We start from the raw sequence: 12,051 nt of genomic DNA, 5'->3' as shown, positions 1-12,051 counted from the left end.
CAGTGCTGAGGATTCAATAACACAGGCAGCTTACTCACTTTGTCAGTCTCCATCTTCTATGAAACATACTAAAGTATTAGATGTACCTATTTCAGGACCACTCTTCCATCTCCTTCTACCTCTTTAGAAGAGGAAGGAAAGAAGTGCACAGGAATAGCACATATTAAGCTTCACAGAATTGGTCTGTCACTTCCTAGCTAGAGACCACTTGCATCTCACCCCTTTCAAAGGCAGTAAGTACTGTAGCATCTCTCTTGCATCATGTAGAGAAGATGTTGTGCACCTTGCTGGTGTTTTCCAGCAATTGAGAAGCCACATACAAAATATATATCCATCACAACTCACTGTGATATGAACTTATATCCATCATGTAACCTATCCATGGTGGATGCCTGCTCAGGTAATGTATATAGTCTTATGCAATGGCAGTTTTAAGAGGTCTGCAGAACTCTCAGTGGATACTGGCAGATCGAAGATCCTTCTTTTCATGGAATAACACTCTGCTTCTTCACTGCTTTCATGGGAAATACCTGTTTCCACTCTTCCTTACATTCCCCAAAATTTCTTGTAACTTTTGCTATAACAGGTTTTCAATTTAAGTGCTGGTATAACAACACCTCTGGAGGGAAATCAGTTGAAGTATTCAGAAGATGACTCTCAGTATGACTCAAATGGCTATGAGCAAAGAGGTCTGTCTGGCCTTCTGTACAGGAATGATAAGAGATATTGGATGCAGCGTGTACTCAGACAAAGTTAATGGCAGAGACATCTGGTAGATGACACAGAGGAGCAAACTCTTGTTTTTTATCATCTGTTTTTTAACACTGTGTCCAAACCATTATATGTCAGACTTGGTAAAAGTGAATAATCTTTCAGTATCTACCACTCTTCCGTCCCATGTTCTCAGTTATATGAGACTGAAGGACTATTAGATAAATCACCTTCTTACATTCACAAGGACAGCAGAGCTAAAAGCAGCCAGGGGAAAAGGATTCAAAATATACAGCTCATTAACAGTGGCCTCCTCAATATTTAGCATTCATTGTACAGACTTGTACATACCTGTAGAATCCCAAAAAGAATATTTATCTCAAAACAGCCACCCTGACAAAGTGGACACTGTGCTCAGGTGGAGGCTCATTCGACAGCCATCTGGACTCTGTTCAGGGAGAGACCCTCATTTGGGGAACCAGCCTGATAAACAGGGCCCTTTTCTCACAAGAGCAGCCCCTCCTTTAGTGGCCATCCTGATCAGCTGAACACTGTCCTTGCAAGGGGAGCTGTTTGATGCCACCCTGACAGGCAGGACTCTGTCCTTATTCCATAAGGGACAGGGGCAGGCAAGCTGCACCCTGAGGAGGCTGAGTGACATCTTGTATGTGCCCCAGGTAAAGACACTGGAGAGGGGGCATGAGCAGAAATAAGGGTTATTGCCCATTCATCCCACCTGGAGGGGCCCAAGTGAACACCTGGCTTCACAAGATATGCCAAGGCCCACCCCGAAATGGTGGGGTCAGGCGGCATAAAAGAGGCACACTCGAAATGCTGGATGTGTGCCCTCCATCCAAGGACCAGAGATTCCTGCTGAGATCATTGCTGGATCCAAGGGTGGTGGAATCTTTCCTAACTGTTCTTCATCTCTCTGTCTCTGTTTCTAACCTTACCTCAGCACATGAGAGTAACACAGTTTCTAACTTTAAGTTTTAGCACCCAAACCTGTTCTCTTGACAACTTCCTTAAGTTTTGCTAAATTGTAATCCATTGCTTTGAAACTACCATCATTTATAATTCTGATGTAATCTGACATGCTTTATAATCTTGCTCACTTTTAAGTACAGTTGTGTTTTTATACAAACCTCCTGGGTAATAATCTTACCCCTGAGTACCACACAGAGAATTCCCAAACTTAATCTCACCAAATGGGTTGTTAAAAGAGATTAATTAGAAGAGGAGAAAGATTGTGCCCAGCCACACCTGGACTCTTCTGCACAGGAGTTTAGAAAGCAAGGGGGTCCAATCCGAATCTCCCTGGTTCCCCCACTCTGGGGAGCTCTACCCGTGCCCACTCTGTGGGTTGTAATGCTGTAGGCACTCTGCGGGATGTGATATTTGGTTTGGCCCTCACATCTGGGGAGCCTTGCTCACTTTGTGAGATGTGACAGTGCTGCACCCACCTCATGCATTGTGACAATACCCAAAACCCTCTCACAGTCATAACAAATGCTTCCATTAAGCCTTGTACCTGCAAAGTGCTTCATCAACATAAATATATTAATAAGACCCTTCCCAGAAGATAATGCAGTGTCAGAGGATGGCATTCAAACAGCTGGGCTGTGAGAGACAGAGCTTCAAATGTTTCATTAAACCTCCATCCTCTGCCATCAACTTCAAGGCCATTTAGAAAATAAGATGGAAAGTACTGTGGAACTTTCTTTCAGAAGGTGAAATAAAAGCACAATTTTTATACATAGTTTGACTGGTGCCACCTAGATGGTTCTTTCAAAATGACTGGTGACCATTGCTACTGATGTGCTTTCATATGCATGTTGTTGAGGGCTAATAATTAAAACATTAAGGATAGTTTGGGATCTGATACTTATCTGTGAACATATTTAGAATTTTAATTAGTGCGAGGTTGTTAAGAGCTGACAAAGTTACCTAAGTGCTGTAAAGGCAAAAAAGGAAATAAACCATGCCATGCTTAAAATATTGAAGACCACATACATCTGTGCTTTACAAGGAAAAATTAATTATGCAATTATAACATGTGGAAGAGGCTACAAAAGATTTTTTTTGTAGTAATAGAATTGTATTTTTCATATAGTTTTGGATGAAATTAATTTGCTTGGGTTTTACTTCATTTTCTTATCATGTTTTCATACAATTAGTAAGCTAGACCATCACATTATGTTCATGATCAAAATAAAGAAACAAGCATGGGAATGTCTATGTTGCTATACATATGGCATAGATAAATGACATCAGCCTTTGAATGTGCAGTACTGTATTTGTTAATTCTGAAGCTAGGGTTCTCCTTGGTCACAGCTGTATCTTCTGTGAATTCTCTAATTCCTGCTGTGCCAGCTGTTAACAGATTTATGGAGATAGAACCTTTCCTACTTCTCTTTGTACCCTACTTTCAGTCTCATAAAATGTACTAGATTTTTGTGGCATCTTTGCTGCTGAGCAGAGGCTGGAATATTGAAGGTGGTGAGGTACTTGGAAGGAGTCAAATATGGAAATAAGAATGACATATGCTGAGAAACACAACTTCCAAACCACTGACAGATGTAGCACTCTTGGTTCTTGGCAAAGATTTCTTTTCCAAATTGGCCTAAGTAATTCTTTTTCTTTGCTTATGAGCACAGAGATGCAAAAATGGAACAGGAGACCTCTTATATTATCAAAAAATATTCAGGGAGCTGGTGCAAACACAATTTTTCAATATGTTTTCATAGAATATTGCCTAAATTCTTATAAATAAAAAGTCAACCAGCAGCAGCAGCTTCAAAAAAGGCCCTATCAAATTTTTTTTTTAAATTACTGTTTTTTTCTGTATATACAGTATCTGAAATGTGAAGAAAGGTGAGGGCAGAAGCTCAAACAGGAACTAAGGGAACCTTGTTTCTTCTAGTGAACATGACTCCAATGCAAATATATATGCATAGACACGATGTGTTATGTGACAAACACATATTAAAACACACACCTCTCAGTTTACTTGGGCTCTGAAAGCACAAATAAGGTAGAACATAAGTTTTGTCCCTACTTGAAACTACTGAAGTTCTTGTAATACTCTTATAATATCCAAATACTTTAAGAATAACTTATTTTAATTACCTTTCAAGTCAGAAGGCACTTTTGGAAGTAGCTCTCACTATATTTCAAGCAACTTTGACATTGTTCTGTATTAGCAAGATATAAACTTTATGAATCAACCAAGGGACTTAGTCAGGTCTCACTGTGGATGTGACCTAGAAAACTCAGGAGGCAATGTTCAATGCCAGAGGACAGATGAAAGCCCACAATAATCTATGGCATGCTATCTATCACCTACATATGAGGAGATAATAATTTACCTTCTAAAAGCTTGAAGTTATACTAAAAAGGTAAAGGTTCAGTTCCTCTTTGTGCAGTATTTGGCTTCTTTTTGCAATAGGAAAACATGAAACACTTTGATATCACACACAATAGAGCAATAAAAGTCCAGTTTGATACTTAATAAAGTTTGTAAGGATTAATACACTCTGATTTCATACTTCTAGTTACCAGCATGCTGAGGCTTTAAGAGACTGGTGTCCTTAAATGGCCATCTTTTTTTTTTTTTTTTTTTTCTCTCTTTTTCTTTCTTTTGCTTTTCCTCTTCAACTCTAATGAGTGGAAGAAAAATCCCCAAAATAGGATAGGTACCAAGGTCATATGCAGTAAGAGAGCCCTGCAAATGCTGTTGGTCTAGAACAGCACCATGCAGAATAGCCTTAATATAGCAGTGGCTTTCAAACCACTAAACAGTAGAAGAAAGACATCTGAAAATACACTTCTTAAAAACAAACACTCAAAAAGGCAAGACTGAAATCTACCATTTCTGAAAATCTGAGAATGCTGCATGGCTTAGCATCTGTTGAATTTTTTCCATCTTGGAGTCTATGTCCAGTATTCAGGTTTTCCTCACTGTATTAAAGAAAGATTTAATCCAGAGATTGTCTCTTTAATTACAGAAACTCAGGTTAGAATCCAAAGCAGCTTGTTAACTAAATTAGACAATGAGGAACTCAGATTCCTTCTTCCACCAAAGAACTGAAGCACACTGTGCACTGTGACTATTATGAGTGGGCAGATATTATCTATCAATCAAAAGGAAAAATACTGTATAGCTGAGCACAAAATGAAATATTTGATGAAATATTTCCAAGAAGTGTCTTGTGTAAATATAGACCATAGCTACTAAATAATGCACCCACAGGACATTGGCACAGAGAGGAAAATGAAAAAGGTGATTAATATTTGACCTGTTCTATGGCCTTTGCCAAATTCATAATTCTAATCAATGGATATTACAGAACAGCAGTTCAATAAAACTGTAAGATATTTCAATGAAAAACTACCATTATCTTCATGAACAGTGAGCTGTAAACATTAAGAATGATTAGGACCACATAGAAGCCTAAATGCATACAGCTCTCATAATTCCAATGCAAATTATATGTACCCCAACTGCATCGATTAAAGAAAAAGTCCAAGTCATTAGAACTTTCTTAATACGTTGCATAAAGTAGCAAAAAGAATGAAAACAGGATTAGCAAAAGAGAATGTACCATTCAGTGAGTACTGGAAAAGATGCTTATCAAAACTTTATCAGGCAAAGTAAGTCTGAGAAGTGCTGATAACAGATGGGAGCTATCTCGGAAAAAAAAAAATAAAAAATCGTGTGTCTCACTGTATAAAAGTCTACTTGGGGGGAAAAAATGTCTGATTTTTCTTACCTCTTCCTTCTCTGCACTTTGCAAGTCCCTCCACTCCTCAGTGACGTGACCGAAGTCCACTGTGTTCATTGCAACCTTGTATTCCCCAATAATATCATGTTTGGAGAAACGATCAAAGTCATAAACTGCCATCACTAAAGTTTTTCCACCCAGCTCAGAGTATGGCACCTGCAAAGTAGAGAAAATGACAAACTCCATATCTGAGACAATAAAGATCAGTCCACTGCAATGCAAATCTATTTCTTTGGTTTATCAGCTGTCATCTCAGGTAAATTGAACTTCAGAGAAAATCATTAGATGTATTTGTTTCAGAGTCACCAGATGCAGTATTTTTTGAGACCAGGCTTTGGCACTCTATAGAACAATGTGGCAGCTCACTCATCACTCCTGGGTTTTTCTCATTCTGCTTCAAATCATTGGGTAGATGATGAGACCAAAATGGGAAGCCCAGTTATTCGCACTGAAGACACATGAACTTTTCACAGAATGGTGTATTTTTCTCAATAAATCAACTGTCATCGCTCAGAAAAGGGTAGCTCCCAGACTGAACTAAAAAACAGAACTGGCTTACTGTATCTGACACAAAATAATTAGACACTAAATAGTCCTTACAGTACCACTACCTATTACTTACCCAAGCATATTTTTCTTTATGATACTTTCACATCATAGACACTAAGTCTAAGTCACAGCTTGCTGTTAGAAACTGTGGTGGCAGTGAGCCAAGTTCTGACTAATTCTCCAGCTGTTCTGATGAGTTTCAGACAGATGCTGTGAGTTAGGATGCTTATGAGTCACATTATTAATATTCAGATGAAGATGTGAGGTTCAGGTAAGCTACCTTTGAGTGGCTGTCTGGAGAGGCCTGATTTAGGAATTGTTTGCATGTTCACTGAACACTTGGTCAATCTGAATTTCTTCTGCAAGTATAAATGGTTTCCATGGGCTTCAATAAACATTTCTCTATTAATTGTCTGTATAAAGAGAAATGAAAGCGTGGCATTATCATTGGCCTTGTTAACTGCTGTATGTTATGGTCTGTTTAAATCCTAGGACTGTTGCTTTTTTCTACTATTCTGCTTCCACCTGCTTTTTAAAATACTTACTAATAACATGAGTAGATTTCATTTTTCAAAACAGAGAAGCTTTTCAAGCTGAGAGTTAGCTGTAGCTTCCAATGCTGAGCATAATAGTTTCAGTAGGTACTGTGTATTAGTAATTAATATAGCAAAATCTATTTTGACTCTGGAAATTAGCTTCTAAAAAGCTATAGAAGACAAATATCTGTGGAAGGCAAAATTCTAAATAATTTCACTTTTATTTTTTGCAGCCTCAAAAGACAAGAGAAATGTTCTAGATTTTCTTTGTCCATCAGTTTAAAATACCTCATAAAAGATCCTGGTCATTGTGGATGCATGAAAAGACTGTATTTACCATTATTTATTTTTAAAAAAAATCATTAACTTGACCTCACTTAAGCTTATTTTAAAAGCAGACTCAGCCTATAGCTTTTTTTTTCGGGACAACCAAGGATGTCCTCAGCTCTTGGGAAGGATTGCTTCCTCTCCTGGCTTTCTGCTCTGCTCAGAGACCCTCAGGGATACTCAGAATCTTGACTTATTGCAGGTGAGACCTTGGCAGAAGGAGCAATATGGGAGTGTTTTTCTGGCACAGAAGCTGTGAATCATCACCTGAAGTGGGTGACAGTAGTAAGGCTCTGCCCAAGTAAAAAAGGTACTGCCAATAGTTTCTGCTGAAGTTATTTAATACATTTGCAGCACCAGTTAAGTGATCATTTGCCCTTTTCACTGCAGTCCCCAGAACAATGATAGCACTTGGTATGCTCTGTTGTTTTTCTCCTAAGTACAGACTACAGTACCCAGGGGATGATCAGTACCATATTGGGATGTACCTAAACACTGTGAGGTCTTCCATGGAAAGCAAACTTTCTTCTGTAACATAAAATTTGTAATATTAAACATGTAACTTAGAACAAGTGGACATTTTAACCCAGGAGTGGATGATCTGACTTATAATTTGTGCCTTCATCTTAGATGACAGCATGATTGGTTCTTATTTTGTGAGCTGCATGGGAATCAGTATTTTATAAGTGTTTTCTTTTAAATACTCTCTTAGGAAAGATAAAGTAAAAAAATAACTCCCCACAAAAGATTATTTTAATGAGCATCTTAAGAGGGAAAAATAAGCTTATATATGCAGTAGAAATTCTGGCCTCCAGGGATATTTTTCTCTTTGAGTGATTACATAGCCTGAGTCTTTCACTGTACCTATTTTCAGTCTGTAGCTGTCACTGTAAGATTGGGCATAGAGAGAAAAGCTTAAAGTAACAGCAGAAAAACGTTTATTAAGAGGAGCCCTATGCAACATGCTTTATAGTATTCCTGTATTGTATTCAACTGGGGTCTAGGTATGGAAACAATTTTAAAAAGCACTCATAGATACTTTAGGAATGACTTAAATATTGTAATATAAGGCTCAGTTGCATTCATTTAATTCATATGTTATTAAACCTGACATGATTTCTTTCCACATGTAAAGTAGCATGGCAAAGAATACCTGTGACTGAGTCTAGCAAGATGAATCTGCCATGCTGTTCTTCATTCATTTGCCTTTCTTGGGTTTGAATTTATTTTCGTGGGGAAAAGAAATGGTATACTGAAATTCATAAATCAGACCACAAAGGCTTTTAAAGAAAAAGCTCATCTGGTGAAACTTACTGGACATTTGTCAAAGTGTCACTGGTTTCTAACTTTGTTGTTTTATTCAACCATAAAATATGGATTCGATTGTCATACACCAGGATAACTGAAGTGCCCAAAATCAAATGATGCCTTTTATACTTACTGAGGTCTGACCCTGTGTTATACCATTTTCATCATAAGATTGACTATCACAGATTTCTACAACATGAAAAATCACTATGTTGCAGCTACCAATTAACTAAGATGTCTAACTTTGTAGCCAGGCACGAGATACATAGTGATTAAACAAAAAAGGTTTCAATACTTTTGAGAAAAAATACCTTGAATGTAAATTGCTCATTGAAAACGGGGTTAAGGGTCTTTCTGTGGACTTTGGTCTCATATTTCTTCTTCTTGTCAGGAAGCAGGAAAACTTTCACGTAGGGATCAGATGTACCACCCATATCTAATGCAGGCAGCTCAGCTGCTTGAATAATCCCAACAAGAAGCTGAAGAGAGAGAAAAAGAGCAGAATGAAATTTTCAATAGATATTTATATAAAAAAGCTATAGCTGAGAGATACACATGCAGACTTGATTTCTGGTCCATGAAAAACTATTGCCCCTTCCCCCTCCAAGGAAGGAAAATGAAGCCACACTATAGATTTTAGAAAATCAATTATGGCAGATGCAGAGTGTACAAAGGCTGTTTTTAAGAAGAAAAGAGTTTTCAAAGGGCAGCTGATTACAGCTAAATACAGACTTCATCTTTTTAAAGACTGCAATCAAATAACTTTCAATTGCTCTCTCCTCTTGTGCATTATTTTTCTGTTCTGGGTACCATGAATAGAAATCACATTATTAAACAATCAAGAATGTCTAACTTTGACTACAAAATTTGTATTCTAAATCCCCAACATATAACCTTCTCCTCAATGAAACACAAAAAGGTGATATATACAAATTCTCAGGCAGAGTTTTATTGAAAACAAATCCATCTTGCAGTCTTCCTTCTATTTAGCTTTTCTTGCTCTCTATAAAAATGGTTTCAGCTAGCAAACTAAGGGAAACATTTTCAAAAAAATATCCCATGAAAACTAATCTTTGGTAACTAAATCCTAATGCCAATTCATAATATCACTGCAAACCAGAGAATATAGTTTCTTAAATATCTTATACACAAATAAGGCTCATGCACATTTGAAACCTGTGAATGCCCTGGCCATTTTTTAAGTATTAAAAATGAAGGCGTGTTATGCTATGCTATGTTACAGAATGTAATGTTATGCTATGTTATATTACCTTACCTTATTTTATGTTATGGTATGTTACCATTATATTATGTTCCATTATGCTATCTAGACATTCCAGCCATATTAGGCCATATCATCATAATGGATCTGAGAAAGAAAATCCTTTTAATCTTGTTTCATAGACACAGAACTAATGTAAGGATTCAAGGTCAATCTGGAGACAAGATGTCGAGAACTGGGAATGAAATCTGAAAATATTTTCTTCTAAATCAGTGTTTCAGTCACAATATATTTGCTTCTCTCATGGATGAATTGTTTAAAATTGGAAACTGAAGCTCTAACAACTGGAATACAAAACAGTATAGTTCATCAAGGAAAGAAGCTTCTGACTTCTGAGACATTCTTCAAAGGTGGACTTATTTCTGCCAGTTTTAAATCTGCAGTATGTCCTTCATGCTTTCCTACCTATCGGACTCTACCTCCATGAAACATTTTCTTTTATGTGTAAAACACTTTTCTTTCTCATTCTTATTCTTATTCTGGATGCATAACAGTTCATAGATACACGGATAGGCTAAGGATCTACATCAAGTCCTGAACATCAAAGAATGGAAAACAAGTCTATGGCTCTTAATTAAAAGAGCTGAAAAGCAATTCAATTTCCTTTTAAAATCTGCTTCTCTAAAACTGAGGCATTGGGCCCTGAAGAGTACCTTGGTTATATTTTCTCCATTCTCAGCCCAGTGCTATACTAACCTAACAGAATGCCCCCTTTGCTCTTTTATATCAATTATCCAGTGACAAATTCCAAGCTGCAACATAGTTTAGGGTAGCAAAATAGAACAGGAATTCATAGTTCAAATAATCTATTACCTTAATTAAATACTACACAATGTTAATGATTTGTCACTCGCCCATCCTATTTAGCTTTGTAAAATATAATTTACAAAATCAACACTTCCTTTAACAAAATTCACATGGAAACTTTGTTTTCATATTCAAAGGAAACTGAAATCCATTTGTCAGAACACATTTGCAGCTTTTCCTTTCACCCTCTTTAGATCTTCTGCTTCTGAAGGGTCTAATACTTCATACTAATTTCCTACTGATTTCAAGGGGGATCATTGTGACTCATGACCAGGGAATTTGCTCTGGGAGTTGAAGAAAAGCTCCTTTTACCACAAGTGCTTGAAGGGCTTCAGAATTCTTTTTGGCTCTTGCATTGAAAAATAAGCACTGGTAGTCAGAAGAGAGTTGAAAAGAGAGGGAAATAGTACATATTATGCCAAGTCATGGCTGTCTGCAAATACCCTGCTGCTGACACAGAAATTTTTATTCATATATCTAATTTTCTTTATCTTGCAACAAGAAGTGTTATGCATTCCATTAGTGGCACTAAATGAAGAATCTGAATGTGGAAATAATAAGTACATGTGGAAGTCAGTTCAGATAAAGAATATGAATTATCAGGGATTTACATTCAGTAGTGATTTCTTTTCTGAAACAGAGGAAATGATATAGTTTCGGCTGAAGTTGTCAAAACCAAAATGGAATATATGTATTCTCAAGTTCAACAAAAGACATGCAGTAGAAATGCAGAAGTCTCCTTCTGTCTACTCCAGTCCAAAGTTAAGCACAGTGAGTTTTAATGTGAGTCTGAATTGATATGACTGAGAAAAGTGACCCCAGCCACAGCAAGAGGCCATTGAGTGAAATTAAATATGAGCTAGTTCAGGATGTGGCCACACCTGTTAAGTAGGTCAGTTCTAGGTCTACATCACATTACTGTGTCTCTTCCTACTGTAAACTTGAGTAAATATGCCAGTTTGATCTTACCAGCTTTGAAGTAGGGTACAGAAGGGGTATCAGTCCTTAACTGAAGAGATTCTTCTTGTCCAACTTTCCTGTTTTTTGGGGACAGGCTTATTTATTTGCACTTTTGTTCCAAACTAGAATTTTTTTGGCTAATAGGTGCACTTTCCTGGAGAGCAACAGAATCTGATGCAAATAGTTAATAAGGCAAAGTGCACACTTGCTGAACTGAAAGCTGCTCCTGGCTATCTTATCGACTCGCTAAAAGACCCACAATGAATCAACTTACTTTTATGCCCCTTTCTTTTTTTCCTCCCATCTTTTGTTTGCTTACTTTTCAAATACCAGAAGGCTGAGGCTATCTTTTACTGTCTGCATGCAGACTCCATAATTTAATTTGGGTAGACATTGATTGGTGATACCTTAATATAAGTTATTAATAATCTTAGATAAAACTGTGAGTTCAATTTTGATTAAATGTGCAATATAAAGTTGGGTACACAGAATACCAATTTAGCAGTACCTTTGTAATGAATCTTCAGTCTTGCTTTCTCTCTTCACTCTGTGCAAGCAGTAAGGACTTGAGAAGTATCTACTGCAACTAAGTGTACTACTTATTTCTCCCCTTGCATACAGAGAAATGAAATTTTACATGTTGATTATTTCAAACCTGATTGTTTTGGAAGTCATAATCCAAAGAATACTGGATTTTCCCTAGTTTCTCCTCTTCTTTGGCTTCTTCTTTCTCTTCTCCATCTGTCAGCCCAGTCTCAGCATCATCATCCTTAAGAGCCTAGAAAGA

At 37.1% G+C, this 12,051-nt stretch overlaps 1 protein-coding gene across 1 annotated transcript in view; it reads right to left on the bottom strand.

The window, feature by feature from the left end:
* The window catches only part of SYT1 (synaptotagmin 1), a 252,111-nt gene that overhangs the window by 74,403 nt on the left and 165,657 nt on the right, over positions 1–12,051 (bottom strand). Inside the window, exons 5-7 of the mRNA XM_008502538.2 lie at positions 11,920–12,042; positions 8,527–8,694; positions 5,484–5,651 (exon numbers count right to left, since the gene is read on the bottom strand). Of these exons, the coding sequence (XP_008500760.1) occupies positions 5,484–5,651; positions 8,527–8,694; positions 11,920–12,042 (459 nt within the window). The remainder of the gene's footprint in view (positions 1–5,483; positions 5,652–8,526; positions 8,695–11,919; positions 12,043–12,051) is intronic.

This window comes from Calypte anna, chromosome 1, assembly GCF_003957555.1.
Source record: "Calypte anna isolate BGI_N300 chromosome 1, bCalAnn1_v1.p, whole genome shotgun sequence".
Taxonomy (NCBI): domain Eukaryota; kingdom Metazoa; phylum Chordata; class Aves; order Apodiformes; family Trochilidae; genus Calypte; species Calypte anna.
Note: the sequence above shows the minus strand (reverse complement) of the source record. Positions and strands in the feature narration are given on the sequence as shown.